A 22,675-nucleotide genomic window follows, 5' to 3' on the forward strand; every position below is an offset into this window, starting at 1 on the left:
TCTGGATCCTAGTCGGATTTGCAGGGTTATGGTGGAGCTTTAGCAAAGCTCGGCCGCCATCTATAGCGGCTAGGCCACGGCCTCCTCTCAGATTTTCTCGATAATCGCTGACTACATAAATTAAGTTCCATTTACATTCACTATATGTACATTTATAATATGTGAATATCCTGAAAGTCTGGAATGGACCAGGCTATTTTGGACCTAAGAGGCCACCCTGACTTAAGACACATCAATTTTATCTTTCAGTGCACTTACTGCAGCTGCTGACGGCTTCGACGCCTGTAACTCCACAGGCCCAAAATACTGGGACGTCTCCAGGATGAGGCTGCACAGGGTCTCCAAAGTCAGGTGTTGAAAGGTTTTTAATTCCTAAAAAATCTGTGAAAAAAATACAACAAAACTAGTTAAGTAGCCTTATCGGTGGAAATCAAGTGCAGTACAATGTCATAGGGCCCATTCTGCAAGCAATACAAATTGATGAACCAGTAATACACAAGGCGAGGCAGGGACAGAAAGAGGGAAATGGCAACAGAATAACTTACACTTTGATTCTATGAAAAAGATATTTAAAAATAACTTTCTATCATCTTGAATGATGAAAGCGAAAGGAAAGGGGGAGAAATCAGAAAAAAGCAGCAATAATTAAAAGTCTAGCACTCGGCTTGCCAAGTCACTAAATGATAAACTCCAGCCCGGAGTTTCAGAATTTCCAGAATATCTATGTAAAACAAGCACTGGCAAAGCCAATAGGTCTGGTGTGCATTTTAAATCCAGACTAACACATTAAAACACCTACTCCAATGAAAAAACTAAAGATAAACCTTTTCATTTTGTATACAATACATCTAGGAAATAAATCTAATGTATGATGATTCTGTGCACTTCTGAGATTGAAAATAACCCCTCATGCAATAACTCCATAGGAAGAATAATGATACCCTAAACCGACAAAAGGAGGAGATGGGAAAGACATATTCTTATATGAGGAGTCAAAGCATTCTGTGTAATTTAGAGAATTTGTAAAATAGGTCTACGCCAGTCCTTAAATCTTACAAATAATGAATTTCTGTATAAATTATTGGAATAATAGTCCATTGTTGTCAAGACCCGAATAGATTCAGTGGGAAGGAAAGCCCAGCTCTTTCAAGATACTAACATTCTTAGGTTATTTCTGCCTTGGGCTCTTACCGATTGTGATGGGAAGCTGATGCTGCGCTAGGAATGGTAGGAAACAGCTGCCTCCAATGTGAAAAAATGTAATTGACATATTTTTTATACCGTTGTACCGGTCCTAAATCATAGCACAGAATTCTGAAGAACAGTGAATGTTGTAATGTGACTTTTAACTACCAACAATTGCCTAAAGAAGGCTTCTGGGGATATGGGTAACAATGTGCTGCCCAAATAAGTTTGTGATAAATTGCAAGCATATATGGGCAAACCACTGCTCATCAGGACAATCACAACAGGTCAGGCCAGGGCAAATGCACGCCTCTCATTCAACTATGTGTAAGTTACGCATTGCTTATAGTGTCTTATATCAAAAGGAGTAGTTGAGTCAGTAGTCAGTGATTTACTCTTTGAATACATTAATAGCACCACACAAACTACAACAAGGTAAGATACAGCGGCACACAAATAATCCAGGGGCACCCAGATCTACCACTACCATCTCCACAGGACATGATTATCCATGATAAACACCACATCACAGGGAGGTGAAGAGCTCGCAGCAACAACCACACCACAAATCTAGACTCACCCACAACAAATTCAACCACCCAAACCAAATCTCACAATTTAGCTAACAAACATTCACAAGAAGATATCAGCCCAAAAAACTAACAAATACAATGCCATTTGCTAGGAAGAAGTTCAAATTAAGGGAAGGCAAAAAGGCATGATCATTAGGTTCCCGTTTTGTGCCTTCGCCCTGACTACCTCACATGCCATTCAACCCACCATGCAACCCAGCAGCTACAGCACTGCCACCTCCCACAAAAGAATCCTCACAACCACATCTCAAATTGCAGAATCCTTCGCCCCAACAACCTACCCTAAATTTCCACCTTAAACTTCAGTCAGGATTATCCCAACTCACTTCCACCCATACACTTAGATAAAACTTCAGAATAAAACTTTGAACACTCAACAGTAGGACTAGAACATTACGATCTCATATAATCTTGCCATCCACCATCTGCTTCCTCTTTTGTTTGCTGCTACTGAGCAGATAAGTACTCTTTATGTTGTTTATATGTTGAACCTTATGGCATGTGTTTGGAGTGTTGAAAGAGTTTTGGTACCAATTTATGAACCAGGTGTGTCTGTAAGATTGTGTTTGTGAAAATAAGGATAAAACTGGTTTGCTATCTTTGTTATTTAAATAATAGTTTGATATGTCAAGGAAATATTCAGAATTAGTTTTTTTTTTCATGAGGGAGGTTTAAAACGGAGAGTTTAAAAAGTACCGTTTTACAAATGTACACTTTTTTTATTGCAACTGTAGTTGCGGCAGTGCTAACCGTTGGAGCGCAAACTTTGTTGCAGTAAGGACTGCACAGCTGTAGCAACAGGGGGCGCAAGCCTGCATTTGTGGTCTGGCGGCCATCAACAGCAAACGCGTTGCTACATGTTTCGTCATGGAGAAGCCATATGCCTCATTTGAAGTGAGCTTCACCGTTGCGTGAAGTGCCAGGCTTCGGCGGCCATTTTGAAGACAGGCACATTGCTGCGCAGATTTCTTAAGACATCAAGGCCGGCATTAGATAAAGTTTTGGCTTCTACTAGGCAAAAATGAAATTTCAATAGATTTAGTATTGATTAGGTCAATTAGATTTGGAATTTGAGCAAATGCCGATCGCCATTTTGAATTAGGCTTCCATCGGAAGGTATTAAGTAAATTTTATCAGCAGGTTAGCATGTTTCAAGAACACGATTAAGTTGCCAGGCAACAGGTTATGCCGGTTGCGTAACGACAATTGCCTGACTAGTGCCCATTTTGAAGGTTTTTCTTGGTGTGTAAGGAGTAGTTTTTTTGGTGTTTTAGTTAGGACAGTGGCCTTTTGAGCTTTGAGATACAGTTGCAATTTGTAACGAGATTAATTTTAGAACATGGCTGATGTTGAGAATGGGAGTGGCAGAGGACAATCTTCTGCAGCAATTCCAGGTGAGTACGAGTATGAGGATGTGTTCTGGTTTTATTCATAAAAGGGTTGGTGGAAGGTTAAGACATTTTGTGGATGCTTGCAGAACAATTACAAGCGATCCTTGGGTTTTGGAGACGATTGTGGGTTACACAGTAGAGTTCAATTCAGTTTCGGAACAAGGTCAAGAACCAAGGGAACTTTATTTCGACAAAATGCAAGAAAGCATAGTAAAGGAAGAGATAGAGAGTATGTTACAGAAGGAGGCAATCATAGAGATAAAAGGAGAGACAGGTTTTGTTAGCACATTATTTGTGGTGGAGAAGAAGGACAAGTGATGGAGACAGTAACACATTTTAAGAATCTAAACTATTATGTGACTTGCAGACACTTCAAGATGGAAAGCATCCATCTGTTAAGAGATGTCTTACAGGATTCGGATTGGTTCGTAAAGTTGGATCTGAAGGATGCTTACTTTACAGAACCTATGTCGAAAGAAAGTCAAAAGTGACTTCAGTTCAGGTGGAAAAGTCCTTTGTACCAATTTGTGTGTCTACCGTTCGGATTATCTTCAGCCCCTAGGTGTTTCACGAAGATAATGAGATCAATAGTTGGTTATGCAAGAGAAAGATGTACATATGATCATTTACCTAGACGACTTACTGATCATGAATATGAATATTTTTCATTGTTGAATTTACAGTTGAAAATAGTGAAAGCCCTGTTGGAATCCTTGGAATTTCTCATAAATTTAGAAATGTCATTGTTGGAGCTAACTCATTCTCTGGAGTTTTTAGAATTAGTGGTCAAAACTGTGAAAGGTCAACGGTTATTATAAAAAAAAAAGATAAGGAAAATAAGGCAAGAAGTGAGATCTGTATTGAGGAAACAGGGGGTGAAGTTGAGAGATCTTTTATCCTCTTCGATACAGGCAGTGTTTACAGGTCCATTGCACTACAGGGCTTTGCAACGATTAAAGACAGCTGGTTTGAAGGATAGTTTATGGTACGGGGATTATGTAATGTTGATGGAGAAAGCGAGGAAGGAATTAGGCTGGTGGCTGGAAAATTTAGAGTCCTGGAATAAGCGAGCAATATTTGGAACAAGATCAGATTTTGTGTAGGAAACCGATGCAAGCAAACCTGGTTGGGGAGCTTTGTGCTCAACACAGCAGACATGTGGAGTTTGGAGCAAGATGGAACAGATGGAGCATATAAATTAGAGATGAAAGCAGGGAATTTTGCATTGCGAAGTTTCAAAACTTTGTTCATGGGTGGCTCAGTACTTTTCAAGTTGGACAATATAACTGGAGTAACTTACATAAACAGGCAAGGGGGAAGCAGATCCAGGAAATTGACAGACGTGGCAAAAGACACATGGGAATTTTGCCTGGATCACAAGATTGCTTTGCCGGCTCAGTATCTGCTTGGGGTGCAGAATTTTGTAGCAGATTGGAATTCAAGGAACTTGATGGATTACAGCAACCAAAAGCTGGACAGGATTCTGTTTCAGGAGGTTCCATTTCATAAGGGACCTTTGAAGGTAGATCGGTTTGCCCTAAGACTGATGCTCTAGTTGAAGGGTTATTGAAGTTGGAGGCCTGGCGGGAAGCTCCGGATGTGAATGCATTTACTTAGAACTGGAAAAATTTGCCAGGGTATGCGTTCCCTCCATTTGCTATGATTCAGAGGGTGTTGATAAAGGTAAGGAAGCAGGTCAGTCTGATTGTGTTACTGGAGTTGGCAGGTATGGTTCCCTTCTGTGATGGAGATGGTGTTGTGTGCCATTTTTAATAAATGCTTACAGAGGAATATTGGTGAGAGACGAAGGGATAGAACATGCAGAGCTTGATCAACAGGTTTACTCCTAGCCTGGCTGGCCAATCCGGAGAAGAGGGGATTGACTATAATTGAGCTTGACTTCATTAAGAGGCAGATTAACTGTACCGACTGCAAGAAATTAACACACATTTCTTGCAAGAAATCAGCGGAGCAGTAAAGGGTTTGGCACGCGGAAACACGCCAGGATCAGGCTGAATTTTATGCGACATTTGCTGCCGAACTGGCGCCAAAGTTGAAGGCCGTCTATCAATCGGCGAGAGACATCGGCCACTTGCCGGACAACATGCAAGAGGGGCTAATTATCCCACTATTGAAGCCGAGGAAACCTGAGCAAGATTGCAAGTCTTACAGACCACTGTCGATGCTCAACCTCAACTATAAAAGTTAAGTAAAATACTTGCCTCTAGGTTGCTCCCATTTATGCCCAAATAAGTGCACCCTGATCAGGCGGGATTTATACCTAGCCAAAACACAGCGCTGAATATCAGGCGACTTCTCTCTATTCTAGACTCTGAAGCCTATGACCATAACAGAGCATCATCCTTTGTGATCGATATCAAAAATGCTTTTGATAGTCTGGAATGGAAGTTCGTATATGAAGTGATGGCCTAGATGAATCTGGGACATGACGTCCTGGCTTGGACTAAGCTGCTTTACACAGACTCAAGAGCTAGAGTACGAAACAGGGCAGACCATGTCGGAGGGTTACAGAGTTGGCCGGGGGGTACTCAACAGGGTTGCCGTCTGTTGCCTCTGCTGTTAGCCCTGGCAATGGAACCTCTAGCCTGTATGGCACGAGAAAGGAACAGTACAGGGGCATCCAAGTTGGCAACCACAAGCACCAAGTAGCTCTGTATGCAGACAACCTCATATTATTTATCGGAGACACATGGTGGACTTGGAGGGAGCTAGGACTATGCTAGGAGAATGTGGAACCTGGTCAGGCTTGAGAGCGAATTTGCAGAAATCACTCCTCTTCCCCTTATGTGCCAATACCCCCCTGCCAGCAGGGCTGAGGGACCTTCCTGCCTACCATATCTGAGAGTAAAGACATACGATGATCAGCAGAACCTGCTAGATGGTAACATTTGCCTTGCTATCAGATCCTTATGAGCCTGCACTGAGTTTTGACGAACGCTCACACTCTCTGTAGCGGTCCGAGTGGCCCTGCTTAAAATGGAGGCCCTCTCCTGGCTATTGTATCTCTTCTCGGTGTTACCGATCTGGATTCCTAGAGCAGTCTTCAGGGAGCTTGACTCTGTGGTGACATCATTCAGAATTTATGAGCTGATGTTTGAACATCTAAATTTACAAAATATAAGCTGCTATGTGAAAGATGAAACTCCAATACACCCACAAACAGGAGATGATTACTAATGTTATTACCTTGGTGCCAAGGCATTGTAGCTATACCTTTTATATACTACCTATATAGAGGAATTCCACATTGACGAAGCATTTATTACACTACTGCTGGCAAACGTGCCTGAAGCACGGAGGTGATCTTGAATATGGTGGGCACTTATACAATCTTGTCTGATGTTTTTACTACTACATCTCTAATATTATTAGTAGCTCAGGAGGATTTTCATTGAATACAAGTAGCTCTTATTACAGAAAAGGTTGGAAACTCCTGCTCTATACACAGTGGTTTGTTTACCTATCAGTACGCAGTGCGCAATATAAGTGAGCTAGGAGTCTGCATCCCCCTGCCATTGACAGATTGGTCACTAGTGTTTGTGCTTGTTCGGGAGCATCGGAGGATGTCAGCCAAAGCAGTTGCAGCATGGCTGCTAATTTGGCATATTGAAGGAGCTGTCCGGAGTTCAAGCTCAAATGACTATCACTCCCTGTATGATAATGAACCGTCCGTTTGGGTACAAGTCAGACAGCAAAAGGCATCCTCCTTTCTGACATTTCTTGACCGACATTAGTCAAGTAATCTGGTCTATGGGACGTATTATCCATTTATGCGCTATATTAAGTTATTATAACATAACATAGATCTAAGTCAGGGGCAAAGGGCGCCCGTCTTGTTAGCCGCTGCACCGAACATTCCCACAGCCTACCCATCAGACTAATCAAGTGTGGGAATTTGTGAGGAATCTTCCCTCCCCTCATCAAAAATGTTCCAAGTTGGTGTCCTTCAAGATTTCCCTACAGCAGGGATCTCTCTCAGTTCAGTTCTCCATCCACCCAATGCACACCATGTTTCAATTGGGCTGAAAGATAATACAGTTCCAGGTCTGGAACCTCTATTCCTCCCCTATCCCATTTCCTCCTCAGAGTTGCAAGTCCCGTTCTACAGTGTCTGCCATTCCAGAGCAGCTCCACACAGAGTGAATCTAGGTTTCCAAACACTCTCCTGGGTATTTCATAAAAAGTCCCCTGCATGACATATAAACACCACGGCAGCACCACTATTTTCAGGAGCACTATCTTACCCATCAGAGATAACATGTGTATTTGTAATCACACGTTCACTCGTGGGCATCTTGACACTGGATAACAGATGTTTTAGATAAGTGCAAGGAGTTCTAGAACTGGATTCAGGGGTGTAGTCCATCTAGTACTCGAACCATGTTATACTTGTAACACCATTGCTCGTCATGCTTGATGTGAACACCCACATATTTGACCACATCCACTGTCCAAGGCAGACCCACTCGGGAAGCCGCTTCACAGGTAACCCCGCAAGCAGACACCGCGGAAATAGAATAGACCTAGTTGTATTTATCCAGAGAACTCCCGGAACTCGTTCAGCACATTAAGCAAGATCATGACAGAGATATCTGTTGTCACAAGTAAATCATGGCATCATAAGGGTACAGTGACACTAAATGCTCTACAGCGCCAACCCGTACATCCCATACCCCGAGGGTCTGCCGAAGCCTGCAAGCCGATGGCTCCATGCAATAGCAAAACTCACTGGAGATACTGGGCATCCCTATTGGATACCGCGCTGAAGTGCCATTTGAGGGCATACATACATAGTGCCCCATGCGCACACTTGCTCGTGGGACCAACATACTTTAACAATCGTCTTCACTTCCACCAACCCACCAGACACCTGCACTCAGTCACAGTCTCACTCGCACCCCTGTCCGCATCCACCGAAGTGGAATGGCAAGTCTAGCATTCTCCTACATGGCACCCAAGACCTGGAACGGTCTCCTTCTACACATCAGGACCTCCTCCTGTCATGTATTCCTATAGGTTCTGAATCGATCCCCCTATTCCTGACCCTATTCTGGTTAAACTAACTATCAAGTTAACTAACAGTCAGCCCATGAGGCAAGAACAGCCCCCATGATGCAGATACCGTTATCTGACGCAGTCACACTACGGCACAGGAACGTGTTATCTGATTAGGTCATAACGCTTGAGATCTAATTAGACAAGCGACATTCCTCCAGCCCCTGATAAGGCATACGACGTTCTCATAACAAATCAAACCTATGACAACCTGGAAAACCCGTGCGGCCATTGTTTTGATTTCACAGAGAACTTTAGTAAAGAATGTGCTAACGAGCACGTCGTATGACATCTTTATTGACGTATCTATGTCCATCCTTACGTCAATCTCGGCACCTTTAAGGTATAAATATTGCCGATCTTGCCCAATGCAAACACACGCGTGGTGACGAGACGGAGCAGCCATACTTGCCGAAGCCGAGAGCAGAAGCAGACCCCGCTGGCAGCAGCCCCGCCTTCCTGACGCGCTGAGAGACGCGCTGCTATCTCAAGCCGAGAGACCCAGCACCGGCGCTTCTGGGCAGCCCTCGCAGGCAGCCTGGAATATCGAGAGCAGAGAAAGAGATACCATTCCTCATTCATCCTAAATTCCAGGTACAGAACTGAATAACCCCTCACAGAGAATTCTTTAGTTATTCACTTGGCAAAAACAAACTTAACTTAAACTAACTTTCTATTCCCGCCCACGCATTAGACTTAGGTCAGGTACACGGGGTAGGTGTATTTAGAAACACCAGTTGAGTACGTTTAGTCAAATGTATATGTGTATGTAAATATATTTTAATCATTTTAAACATCATATGGCTCAGAAACCATATCAATGTTTTTACAGTATTATTTTATACTATTGCTTTTAATGTATGCACTTTACTTAACTATAAGTATTGCAATAATATCGATCCATTTCTCTTGTACGAGAAAAGGGACTGATCAATAAATAACACCTTTTTATTGAACACGCCCGTCTCTTCCTTTTCTCTACAGTCTGATGAGACTAAGAATGCACGTACTGACTGAGTAAAATAATTGCCTTGTGCTCACACGACTCTTGAGATTGACTCTTGATTAGGGGAGAGCAAAGTTGTCATGTTCTATGGTTGTCAGAAACTAAATCCCTTCTTGTCTAATCAGGGGAGTTAATTCTTTCCTGAACATTCGAGAAAGTTTCTAGCGAACTCTGAGCTACGCTGGCAAACCCAAAACTTAAGTCTAGTATCGACAGTAGTAGACCTAGTTAACGTCTGGCCTAGGCCTTTACTGCTGTAGGTACTATTCCAATGCGCAGAGCCTATTGGGAAAATAGGAACTACACTACACTCCTCACTTCCTGAATTCCGCAAGAAGCTGAAGGCCTGGCTCTTTGACTAATTACTCGGGGCTGGCTCCCATCACCCTCAATCCTATACCTACGTATTCACTACAGCGCCTGAATACCCTACAGGTTGATTAGCCGTGCTAGACAAATTAACATAACGTGTCTTGTATACAAGAGTACTAAAAATTAAATAAAAATGATTATACAAAATAGTGTGATTCAAACAGGTTGCATAATTCAGTTGCACTGCTTTTGGTCTCTTACACTGAAATAAGACGGAAAAATTACAGGTCCTGTCTATTATCTGGTAGTATTCTAGTCCACAGCAAGAAAACATCCATCATCATTTGAACAGACATGTTGTTCGGACAGAAACGTCCCCAGCATAGTCACAGACATGCAACCATGCTTTGAGCGCCCAGCTGCATGGATATCTGGATCCCTGGTACTGATCCTTGCTTATGAGCGATCATTGATCATGCATGTGCACCATGACCTAGACCTGCATTGAGGTAATGCTGTCTTGTTAGACCGGGAAGGGAGCACAAAGTACTACCCACATAGTGGGTAACGACAGAGGGCTACTGCCTTCACCTGCAATTACATCACATAAGCGGAGGGGTTACAGAATAACTGTTTTGTGTTTAGTAGTATTAAGTAGTGTGAACCCGCCATGTTACCTGTGGCCCTGAAGTGGGACCTTCCAGCCTACCCATGTGAAGTTCTGCTGCTGTATATTTAACTCAACCTTGGCCTACATGGAGATTGCGTGTTGCTCCGGACAGCGCATGATACTTGGGTATGCATGCTGGGATGTTTGTCTACCTGCACATGGTACATAACATGCCTGTGGGTTGCCTTTTGGAGGCTTAGGGTCTGGAAAGGCTAGGGAAGATGAGGAATTAAATGCCTCCAAACATAAGAAATGGATTGCTGCCATTCCTGAGACCTCGGGTTGAAACATACTCACACACACTGAAGGGAAGTGAGTGGAGCCTATGCTTATTGTAAAGAAAGATGCTGGATCAGAAAAGGTTGGCACTGTAAGACAAGGGAATCTTGAAAGAGGGGAAGGCTTAGGCCTTTGAACCTTATTGAGGCATATTTCAGTGGAGGCTGACAGCCAGGTGTGGGCCGATCAGAAATTGCTGTGGCAGAATATCCCTTTGGCAAAGGACAGTGCAGAGGAGAGAGCACTTCAAAGAAGCCAATAAATACATTCCAAATTTTAAAGGACCAGACAATAAATCACATTTGTATGTGATTTGGCCTATAAAGGTGGGAACATATGTCCTACACTTTGTTCAACAGCACTGTTCATCAGGGAGAAGATTTTCAAGATTTCTAGCTGCTGGAACCAGGACTAGGTACCAAGGTCTGCCAGTCTCCCTGCTGGGTGAGGCGCCATCATCCAAGAAGTCAAGAACACTTGCCAGCTACATGGACAAATTCAACGTCCCCCGAATGGCAGGTGGGGGCACCAAGAAGTAAACGCCGTCACTCTTGTGTAGAGCCGATAGGCGACCCATATATGATAGGTGGGTTCCACAGCAATGTAAATGCTGTCACCCTTGTTCGGAAGAAATCTGCAAACCCTTTGCGCAAGGAGGGGGCTACCACAGAGGCAAGATTGTTGCCCTGGATTGTTGTGCCTAGACGGCTGTGAGGCAGGACATCCGACTCCAAAGCAGACCATCCAAAGACTGAGGAGGACCATCAGCATCAGGAAAAAGGAGGCCGCAGAGAGGCATCACGGTCCTCTCACACTTGTCGGTTGCCATCAGGTGACATTAAGACTGTTCGAGGCCGGCAGGCTTATTAGGTACTTGCAAGAATTTATCGCACAGCACAAAATAATTTGACACTTGGCTCTGTTGCGAGGAGACTAGCATAAGCAGCATCTGAATATTGCCTGCCAATATCAAAGGGGAATAACAAGCCTCAGAAGAAGGAGGCAGAGGGATTAATGAATCTGTTAGTGTAATTTGTAAACTGCACTATCACCTGCAAGGGAATCCTGGCACTGAGCCAATGTGTTTGCCTATCCCTGCCTAGATTAGGCTTGTTAATTTAAAAGCACGGTATTCAGCTTCTTGCGTTATTCGAGAAGAGACTAAGCTGCTCTGATGTGGGGTGGGGTCATTCCATGCTTTAGGAGCAATGTAAGATAATGCCCGTCCTCCTGATCTGGTTCTGTTTATGAGTGGAATGTATGGGAGTAGAAGTCCTGAGGAGCGAAGATGTCTGGGTGGTAGGAGGCCAGAGAAGTAACAGTTTAGGTAGGATGGGGCTGAGCTGTGTAGTGCCTTGAATATGTGTGTGAGGAGTTTGAAATGAGCGTGTTTGTATATAAGGCGCTAGTAGAGCTCCCTGAGGTGTGGTGTGATGCGAGTTCTGTGTGGGAGGTTGAGGATGAGTCTGGTTATTTATTTATTATTTATTTATAAAGTTTTATACTGAGTTCTGGGTGGTTTGTAGTCTTCTGGTGAATTACTTGGTGGCATTGAGGGTGTTCTCGTAGTCCAACTTGCCTGTGACAAATGCAAGAGTGACAGTTTTATTTAGTGTTGCTTTGGAGCCATTTCATGATCTTCCTCAGCACCTAGAGGATGAGGAAGCAGGATGCAGTGAAGGCAATGGCTTGTGTAGTCATGTCCAGTTTGCTGTTAATGATGATTCTGAGATTCATGGCAAGGGTGCTTGGTGAGGGTATGAGTACATGAGGCCGGCCACTAGTTGGAGTCCTATGATCATTACTTTTGTCTTGTCGGTGTTGAATTTGACACAGCTGGCTTTCATCCAGATAGCATTTTTGGTCATGCAGGTGGTGAACTTGTTTCTTGTGTTTGGGGTCTTGTCTAAGGGGGAGAGTATGAGTACCAGTTGGCTGTCATCGAAGTAGGAGAGGGTGGCAATGTTTTGTATGTGGATGACATTGGCCAGAGGGATCATGTATGTGTTGAAGAGGGTGTGGCTATGGGAAGAATCTTAAGGCACGATGAATAAGGCACCAGGCTCACAGCTTATCCTCTATTTATTAAGAAGGCGCAGATCCAGTGAGGAGAGTGGGTCCTTGGAAACCAATCTTGTGGAGGTGCCTGATGAGAATGAGGTACGAGACCATATCAAATATTACAGAGAGGTCCAGGAGAATAATGGGTACTGGGTCTCCTCTGTCAAGGATCATTCAGATACCAATTGTGGCTGAGATGAGTGCTGTTTCTGTACTATGCATGGGCCTGAATCTGGACTGCATGGTGTTGAGGAGCTGGTGGCTGTTGAGGTAGTTGGGGAGGCATTGGTTGATTTGTTTCTCTAGGACTATGGCCGGTTATGGGAGGAGGGAGATGGGTCTGTAGTTGGAGAGCGCAGCTGGGTCAGAAGATGTTCAGTCGACAAAACTACGGCTAGGACGGGAACGGACTACAACGATTGACATAAATGGTTTTCATTGGACAATAGAAGTAATGGAAGCTGGTCCACAGGAGGAACTTTCCCTGTTATGATATAGGGGTACACACTACAATTACCCTTTTATAATATAATACTTTGTCGGCACAGTACATGACGTGGATGTTGCAGAAACTTTAGCCAAGAAAATTACATGTTGAGCCCTGAAGAAGTCACGGATGTGACGAAACGCTTGGCAGCAGGCAATTCTGTAATATTTTAATGGAACATTGAATAAAGAATATTTTGATACCTTCAATCAAGACTTGAATACTATATATCTGTGGGAAGTTTTTAAATGAATTTCTTGATACTGTGACTTACAGAATTTTGTCAATATAAGATTAACTTATGTACCTTGGTGCGGGTCATTTTGTGTTCAGTATGTAAGTGATTTTCTAATCACAACTAGGGGGTGTATATGGGTCACATCCCTGACTCTGTCGCACAAGGAAGTTAACATTCAGATAGGCGTCACAAATAGTGGAAATCGGTGCTGGTCTAGTATAGCTCTGACCCCTGTGCTTGTTTTGTGAATCCAGATTAAGTAACTTGCCCAGAATCACAGGATGTTGAGCCTACACCAAGACTCGAACCTGGTGGCCCAGCTCTAAAGTTCTAGCCAGTACGCCACATCATCTCCCCAATTGTAGGGTTTCATGGTTATTAGTTGGTTCTGTTATATGCAGCGCAAATAGGAGAAATGGGATGGACCTGACGAAAGCCTCGGCACTTCTTTTTTCACAAGTTAACCACTTCATGCCCCTAACTGCAAGCAGGGAGATGGGGTCCATCCCCTTCTGTGGCAGTGAAAAAAAAGCGCCACTAATTCAGGTGAAATGGGCTATCCATTTCGCTGTGCCCCGGTGTAACTCCACCTGATGCATTACTGATTGCAACGCGCTTGTGCAACACAGGAGTCCTCCCTTGTTGTTATGGCAGGTGTATGCTACAGGACGCACAATTCTGGCGCACACACTCACTTGTACGTCTTCTGTGCGCACACAAAATGCACCTAAAAAACACAGACACAGGCGGGACACCCAGCTGACACGTGTTCCGGACCCACCGTCATGTGGGAGGCCTGCAACCAGCCCTGGAATTCCATGCAAAAACGCTCTGTATGCTGAGATTTTTTTAACCCACACTTACAATGATAAAAGTGAAGCTACAAGCCTTAGTATGCAACGGGCTTTTTTGTCTAAAAAGCCAGGGCTATCCGAAGGTGTCTCTTATAACCACATTCTCTTGAGAGCTAAAGGGTAAGCCGGCCACAAACTGTGGTAAACCCCTGTAAATAAAATTGGAACTTCTCCCTTCTGAAAAAATGGGAAAATATGTCCCATTCGGCTTTAAAAGTTCTTAGATTACAGAACCTTACAAATCTGAGACTAAGGGATCATCATTTAAGACTAAATATTTGCAGAAAACAAAATGTAAATGGAATCAGTTCATAAGTACATAGGCTCCAACCTCTGCCATCCTAGTTATTGAGAACTACTGCCCCCTGGTGGCAGCAGAAAGAAGGAAATCAAGTCGACTGCTGGGTTCAGACTAACACTATAGCTGTGGGAGGAAAGCACTGCTCCACACCAGGTACTAGCCCGTGCGAGAGCCGAAACAAACGTGAATAAAAAGGTCAAGGATTCTAACGGCCTCCTATTAGTTTGGGAATTTAACGGATCAATACAACCCAGGAGGAGTCGTTATGCACTCTGCAAATGATATGATAGTGGCGCAGCTGCTCCACAAACGTTGGATGTTGCTGTAACTGCAGACCATTCGTTACACTCTGTTAAGGAATTAATCAACCATTGTCAAAGCCAAAAGGTCTGGTTTTCTGTGCTGAGACATGCAGCGTAAGCAGATTAAAGCCAGAAAGATGAGCCAGAGAGGTATATACAAGTAAAGTAGTTCCCCGAGCACTTCGAAGCAAGCATCTGAGTCCTCCGCTTCCAGGGGCTTATTAATACCCGCACAGCGAGGGAACAAGAGCACGAGACAAGCGAGAGAGCAAGCACATATATACAAAACGAAGCAGCCACCTTTTTCACGTTCAGTTGCTCATTCGAGTTCCATCAGTAAATAAAAAGTTTATTTATTTACAGCAAGAGGGAATAAGGCATTATGGAGGGGCATATGTGGGGGAGAGAATCAACACACGGGGTGGGAAGTGTTTTCAAAGTATGTGGGGAGAAATAACAGGGGGCAGAAGCAACAAGGGGCTGCGCAGGTGGGGGAAAAGCAATAAAGCAACCAGGGGCGGAAGCAACGCAGAGGCACAGGTGGGAGGTCGCAAAACAAGGGGGTGGGGGAACCAAACAGGTGAAGGAGAGCAACATTAAGCTGGTGAGAAGAAAGCACATGGGCGAGAAGGCATTGTGCGGGTGTAAGGGTGATGCACATGAGGGAGACAGCAGGAAAACACATGCACTTTTGCAGAGTGCCTAAACAAAAAGAAAAAAAGTAGGGCCTAAAAAGTGAACTAACCAATGGCAAGCAATGGTTGGGCTCTAAGCCCACTGTAAGATAAAAAAAAGTCTCGCAACATGCTCTATCTGGGGCAGGACCTAAAAACAGTCGCTATATTAGAATGACGGCACCGCTCAACAGTATTCCCTCTGCACTGCACGTGCGTTTAGCGCACCAATTACAAATTCTACAATACCACTTGCCAGTCCCCAGACCCTCGTGTCTGGTATACGCAAAATAGTTGCGATGAATTGTACTAAAGCACCATTCATTAAGCTGAAGCTAGGAAGCCTGGCTGGTTCCCAGTGGCAACAGTGTCGCCAAGCTCTGTTTGATGAAATAGCAGTGTTTGCAGTTCATTAGAGGCAGGATACACAGAAGCAGCCAGAAGCCTGTAATGATGTAGTTCAATCTCTAGCCCTATCCCTTAGGGGCCTCTCTGTCAAGATGCAGCAAGATCACCACATAAATCTTGAATGACTCTCACCCCCAACACCTTCCCCAGCCAATTGTAAGTGTGTAGGGGGCAGATGACACTTTTGTATTTGTAATTAGGATAGTTGTTATTTGTGACAGTATACATGACAATTGTGGGTTAACACTGATTTACAAAATATTCACTCTATAGTAATGTTGCGAACAATTCTATTTGTTAAGACATAAGACAGAACTTCGTATTTTGCCCAAAGAACAACAAGCAAAACAAAATGGCTCTAAGGCATGAACCTTGATGGCTTCGAACCTTAACTTTCACTGAATGCCAAGCCACTTGGATTCACCTGCAACACATTGCAAAAAAATAAAAAACAGATTGGTACCGAAACTATGTCTTCCAGAATGCGACTTCAGAACTGCCGTGGAAGTTTGCCACTTCTGAATGGTGGTAATGCCCTACTCCATGGCCTTCCCGACTCTACACTGGTACCCTTTAGTAGCAGCACACCTCATCCTGGCTGGGAAGAAATATGATCAAATCATCCCCCCATTCTGTTGGAACTACATTGGCTCCTCTTGCCGGCCCGCACCATCTTCAAAACCAGCGGTATCATTTACAAAGCCATCATGACTGGCACCCCCGTTTATCTTGAAGACATGCTCACCGTCTCTGGTGGTTCTCAGCACAGCCACGACACAATCAAACTGCAGACTACTAAGTATAAGAATCAAAAAATAGCAACAGGCCTTTTTCATCGAGGCATCCAGAATCTGGAACATCCCTGGATAATCAGAACCATCCCTGCAATGCTATAATTTAGGAATGCTACATTACAATGCAATAACCAGTTACAGCTCCCATCACATCTTTGTTTTATTTTTATTTTTTATAGAGTTTTAAATAGCTCGAACTAGACCCGAGACATCGGGTACCAGAGCGCTTTACATGAGCACTAGTTTTGTTACATGAGGACACATTCATTTTTTGTAAGGCATGGGGAGATTACGTGATTTGCTCAGAATCACAGGATGTTGAGTGTTGTTGCAGAGACTCGAACACGGTTCCCCAGCTTCGAGGTAGACCTCTCTAGCTGTAAGGCTACATCCTCTCCCCTCTTATTGACTTTGTGACTGCTTTTGACTCTACAGTGGTCCGCCAACTTTTTGGCTAGGTCTGTGGTATGCAAATACCACATACAAACATACCATATACATACATTAAGAGCAAATCAGTAAAATACAAGTGCTACGATGTAATTCTAGCACCGAAGCTAAGAAAAAGTAAAGAAAGAAGAGAAAAGGGAAGAAAGTGTAGAGTCCCCAGAGGGAACTAGTTTGATAACAGAGAGAGAAGTCAAATGACTCATTTTCAATGAAACACATTCACAGATGGTCACACTGCAGCGCTTTCTTCATCACCCATTCAAACACCTTTGACAAGCACCATACGCAGTCTACGGCAGGTAGCCACAGGAAATGCGGATAAAAAATAGATGATTTTACAGCACGTCACAAACTGAATTGTCTCTAGAGTAAACGCTGGAGATAAAGGTCCAAAAGTTAAAGGCAGTATCAGTGCTCCTGTAGGAATACTCAGAAACTCCCAGCAAACCTACTCAAGCAATGTACCCGCAATACCACATTTTGCACGTTTAAATGCCTGCAATATCAGATTGCTGCATGAAGACTGGCTGCTGGTCAAACAATATCTGACAGGATAATTTGCATAGAACTTTGCCTAACCTCATCACAGATCCACTGTCAGAATTGCTGCAACGATTGTACGTGCTCCATGCTAAACTATATTTTGCTTCTGGGCCGCTCCCTATACACAGAAGTGAGCCAAATTACTTGGCCATTTGTTGTCATTTGGTGCCAGCACCAGGGCTCGAGTCGGGGTACCACGCGGGTGGACGGCGTCCCCCCACGTATTTTACAGGGTGGACGCCATCCCCGCTGCCAAACAGCTGGACTTCACCTTTTTGGCCTCTCTGGGACGAGATCGGAGCCACCTTTCGTGACGTCAGTTCCTGTCGTGACGTCACTTCCGGTGACAGCGTCCCCCCACTTCTTTTTGTAGGACTTGTGCCCTGGCCAGCACTATGTGACTGCCTAAGACTGTTGCCTTACCCTGTCTTATGAAAGCCTGGAATGATCTGCCTACATATCTGAGCAGATTTACCGGACAGCTCACGGTCAGGAAAAATGTGCGACATGTAGTGATATTTTCTTGTCTGGATAATAAATTATAATACTAATAAAAATCTAGATTTCTGAACAGGACCGTAAACAAAGGAAACCTGAGCTTATGGGAGGGGGCTATGAAAAGAGGTGACACCACAGATGGCGGGGTCATGATAATGGTAAAATGCTGTCGCGTTTTAAAAGTTTACTATTGCACTCCCTGGAAGCACCACTCAAACACTTGCCATGCTGTTTCATACCATCTCAATAACATATGTAGGATGCACAGAATTAGCACAAGTGAACAAAATTAAATGAAGGACTCTGGCTTCCTTTGTTAAATGTTTGCTTTAATAGTATTTCCAAGCAATCAATATCAACGGTAAGAAATGATTTTAAAGATATCCATTTAATGACAGAAAGGGCAAACCCAGACGCCACCTGTTTGGCAACAAGACCACCCCTTCCTCAAGGCAACAGTGTGTGTAGTCTCTGGTCGCTGGTCAAATAATCATAAAATAGACTAAAGGGTTGATATGCCTGCTGCAGAGAACTGTGTGTAACTACAGATCATCAGTGCTGTATATGAGAGATACTGTTCGGTACTCTATTTTGAGAAGGCAAGTTCCTGCACTTCTCAAGCGAGACGTAATACTTTTAATTGGAGAGTACCAGCACTTCTCAGAAACATTTGATACAGAGTACCTGCACTTCTATTTTTTTCATCTCAAACACAGCAGAATTTGATTTTTGTGTAAGGTAGCACGGTGGGTTAATGAGTTTGATTCAGAGATCCTCATGTAATCAGCACTTCACAAGTTACAAGCATGGTTACAGAGCTTGATGCTTTTCACTACAGTTGTGACAGCTCCGTCTAACCTGCAAGGCAGATGTTTGAATCTCTGTAGGTTTGAAATCCGTGCTTCATTACCCTAAGGTTCATAAAATGGAATCTGTTTCACTCTGTACCAATAAACAGTTAAGTGGCAAAAGCATTTCAGTTTGTATTGTACCATGTGCTCAGACCTTTCATTCGCACAGAACCCACATAAACATGCTAATCTTATCTAACCTCAAATAAACTTTCATATGGCAAGCTGCCTCCGGTCACCTTGCAAAGTGACAATGTCAGTGTCTTGGTTTCTCTTGACGGGCTGCTCAGATTAGTGGCAAGGTGCGAGTGTCTGGGTGTGCCCTGACTAAACCCCAACACCTGCTCCCAGCCAGAACACATTCCAACAAAAGGAACTCCTGAAGGCCAGTGAGCCGTTTGCAGCAAGTGCAATCTTGAGAGCAAATGGCGCCCCATGTCCTGCAGATCGCCAGTCCGACAAGCACCCTCACAGTGTGTGGTCACTGGTGGGGGTCTCCCGGAGCTGGCAACCACTGTATTACAGCATTGACACAGTGCTAATGATCCAATCTCTTTCTTGTCTATCTAATTTTTTTTCTTCTGATTCAATGGCTTTCTTCCCTATACTTGTGTTTGCCCCCTCTCCCCTTTCAGCGCCCACCAGTATTTCTCTCACCATGTCTTGACTGGATAAGTTGTATCCTTACACTCCCGATGTCAGAAACGCGCATAACAGACTGATTTCAACCCCCATGTGTGCCTCACTGCTCTGTTTCCCTTCTTTGACCTTCCAGCTATTTGAGAAAATATAAATATTAGCCCCAGTCCCCTTGCCACAAACCCACTGGTGAGCTCACCTTGCCTTCACATGTTTCAACAGGCAGCCATCATTTAAATGGATTTAAAATCATTCCAAGATGGCCAACCATGTGCACATGAGTGGCGGCCATCTTTGAATGATATTTTTTTTAAAAACACATTCAAAGATGACAGCTGCGCTGGTGCTTGCTTGTGCAGTGACCACCTTAGAATGTTTTTTTCCTTATAGCACGATGTAAACCGTTGCAAGATCTGGGAAAGTAACAAGCCCTGACAAATCAAATAAGTGGCCTCAGTGAGACCTTGTAGGGCGTTGCTTCTATGCTCTAGAAGAGAGGACGGAGCAAAGGCATTTGACACAACAAGGACGTCACTTTTGGTTGTTAGAGCAAAAAAGAAAAGTTTCCATAAACACCTGTTTCGAACACCTGCATAATGCTTTGCTTAAATTGTCCGTGAATCCTCGCTGTATTTTTTCATTGTATTCGATTGTAAAAGGGACGGAAATGGGTACAATGAAATTGTGCGCATTACTGCTTTGACAATGGAAATTAGTTTCATCACAATTCTATTTTAAAACCTTTCACAACGTATGCCCTTTGAGATACGCTGATACAATTACTTGACGTATTTTCTTATCTCCTCATCTACGATTATTGCGCCTTGCGTCCATGCCCTTGCCCTCTGGTATTACTTTCTTGAACGCCACTACTCAATATTTACACAATTCAGGTTACTCAGTCAGTCAGTCAAATCAACTTTATTCGGCTAGCTAAAGCCAAAAAAGTACAACATAAAACATCTATAGACATAAGGCATTGTATAAGCATCATTTGAATCAATTAAAATTCATATCTTTGTATATTTAGAATCCATTAAAACGTCATACAAGAGGTAATAAAAACCAACCACAATCATGACTATTAGGTAACTTTGGATGATGATCCACATAGACATAATATCAGTCTTGTTTAAAATGATTAACTCTGCTTTATTCTATTCCTGTATCTAATTGCACCAATTAAAAAACTAGCTACCCCCAGGCAGATTACTGGTGAGCTTAACATTTGCAAGTAGACCAGAGCTGGCCTTACTTGCACAAAGTTTTGATCCCTTACCAGCGGGAGGATGTACTTTCTGCGTAGGTGATCATAATGGGAACAAAAGAACAAAATATGTAGAGTATCTTGCTCTGAGAAGATGTGCACCTAATTGGTGAATTTGATTTAAAATAACCTTTCGGAAAGGCCAGTAGCCAGGGTGCCATATTTAAACGGAATCTTGTCAAAACAAAGAGATGATAAGCTTTGTTTATGTAGGTCAAGTATGGTTGCATCTGCTGCCCCAGGCTCAGTGTGACATACTTTCTCACCGAGGGCTTAATTAGTTCCTTTTCCTCCCTTAAGCATGAACATCTGTCTAAAAACTTCAGCTTTACTGCTCTAACGGTGGGCTTAGTCAAAGGGGTACGGAACATAAACAGTTCAGGGCAACCTAACTTCTCCGTTTGAACTTTAATATATTTAAGCCATGGGATGTTTAGTGCCTTGTCCAGTACTAAGCAATCCTGAATTATTAATTGGCTTAAGTTTGGGGTTGTTTGAGCCCAAATTCTCATCCAGCGGAGAAGTGGGGCAACTGCAATCAAGTCTGAGATATAACCAGCTCCCAACTCCTCGTGTACATTGAAAATTGGGGTAGATGCAGGGACAGAAAGTAGTTTACGCATGAAATTATTTTCGGCCACTTGTATTTCTGTTATGTCCTTGTAGCCCCAAATGTCACTACCATAGGTAGTCATCGGGATGCACTTAGCGTTATAAATCTTTAAGATCGCAGGGAGCGGCTTAGAACCTATTCGTTTAGCGAAGTCTAATGTTGCCCCTGCCGCTCCAGCTAAAACATTCTTTTTGAGCGTGCGTTGTGCAAACCATGAGCGTTGATCATCAAAGAGCACCCCAAGGTATGGGAAAGTAGACACCTTGGTTAGCTCAGTCCCCTTACAGTAAAATTTTGCTTTAGCTACCTTCCTAGACCCTCTAGTAATTGCATGTGATTTTTTAAAATTTACAATCAAGTCCAAAGAATCCATAAAATCTATAAAACAGTTTAAAACCAATTGCAGCCCTCTTGCGGTTCTGGATATTAAAACTGCGTCATCAGCATATAAAAGTGCCAGGATCATGTTTGTGCCTGCTCTCGGTATATGTTTGCAACAATTTGTCAGGGAATACCCTAGTTTGTTAGTATAAAGAGTGAATAACAGAGGCGCCAATATGCATCCCTGGCGCACGCCTCTTTTGACCACCCAAGAATCAGTCAGACTGCCGTCTTTATTAAAGCGGACTGTCGCTCTGGTGTTATCATGAGCAGTCACCAGAAAACATATCAGATCGGCGTCTAGCCCCGCTTCTTGAAGGACCAGCCATAGCTTGGACCTATTAACTAGATCAAAGGCGGAGGAGAGGTCCATGAAGGCCAAGTGCAGATTCCCCCCTGGTGACGGTATATTTTCCGATCACCAGGTGGAGGTTAAGGCACTGGTCCAAGGTCCTTCTCCCCGGTCTAAACCCATACTGCAGGTCCGATACAATATTTGCACTATCAAGCCAAGCTGTTATGCACTCAAAGACCACTTTCCCCATAATTTTTGCCAAAGAATCAAGGAGCGAGATTGGCCTGTAACATGTTGGGTCATCCCTGGTACCTTTTTAGGTTTCGGCTACCGTCGCACTGCGTAAGCAGTGGGCGGAGCCGAAATCTTATGTCTGTAGTATGGGGGCCTGAACACGCCCCTCTCCTCCATTGGCTGGCCTCGTAAATGCTGGCCAGCCATTGGAGGAGAGGAGCGTCACTCAGTTCAGGGCCCGCCTTGACGCGATTCGGGGGCGTTGCTGGGTCT

The 22,675-nt window shown here is 43.7% G+C and overlaps 1 protein-coding gene across 2 annotated transcripts in view; it reads right to left on the bottom strand.

Moving 5' to 3' along the window:
• DGLUCY (D-glutamate cyclase) overlaps positions 1–22,675 on the bottom strand; it is a 277,127-nt gene that overhangs the window by 102,921 nt on the left and 151,531 nt on the right. For both annotated transcript variants that reach the window (XM_078660051.1, XM_078660050.1), the window contains exon 6: positions 259–381. In XM_078660051.1, coding sequence (XP_078516177.1) covers positions 259–381 — 123 coding nt within the window. The remainder of the gene's footprint in view (positions 1–258; positions 382–22,675) is intronic.

Source organism: Lissotriton helveticus, chromosome 9 (genome assembly GCF_964261635.1).
Source record: "Lissotriton helveticus chromosome 9, aLisHel1.1, whole genome shotgun sequence".
NCBI classification, from domain to species: Eukaryota; Metazoa; Chordata; class Amphibia; order Caudata; family Salamandridae; genus Lissotriton; species Lissotriton helveticus.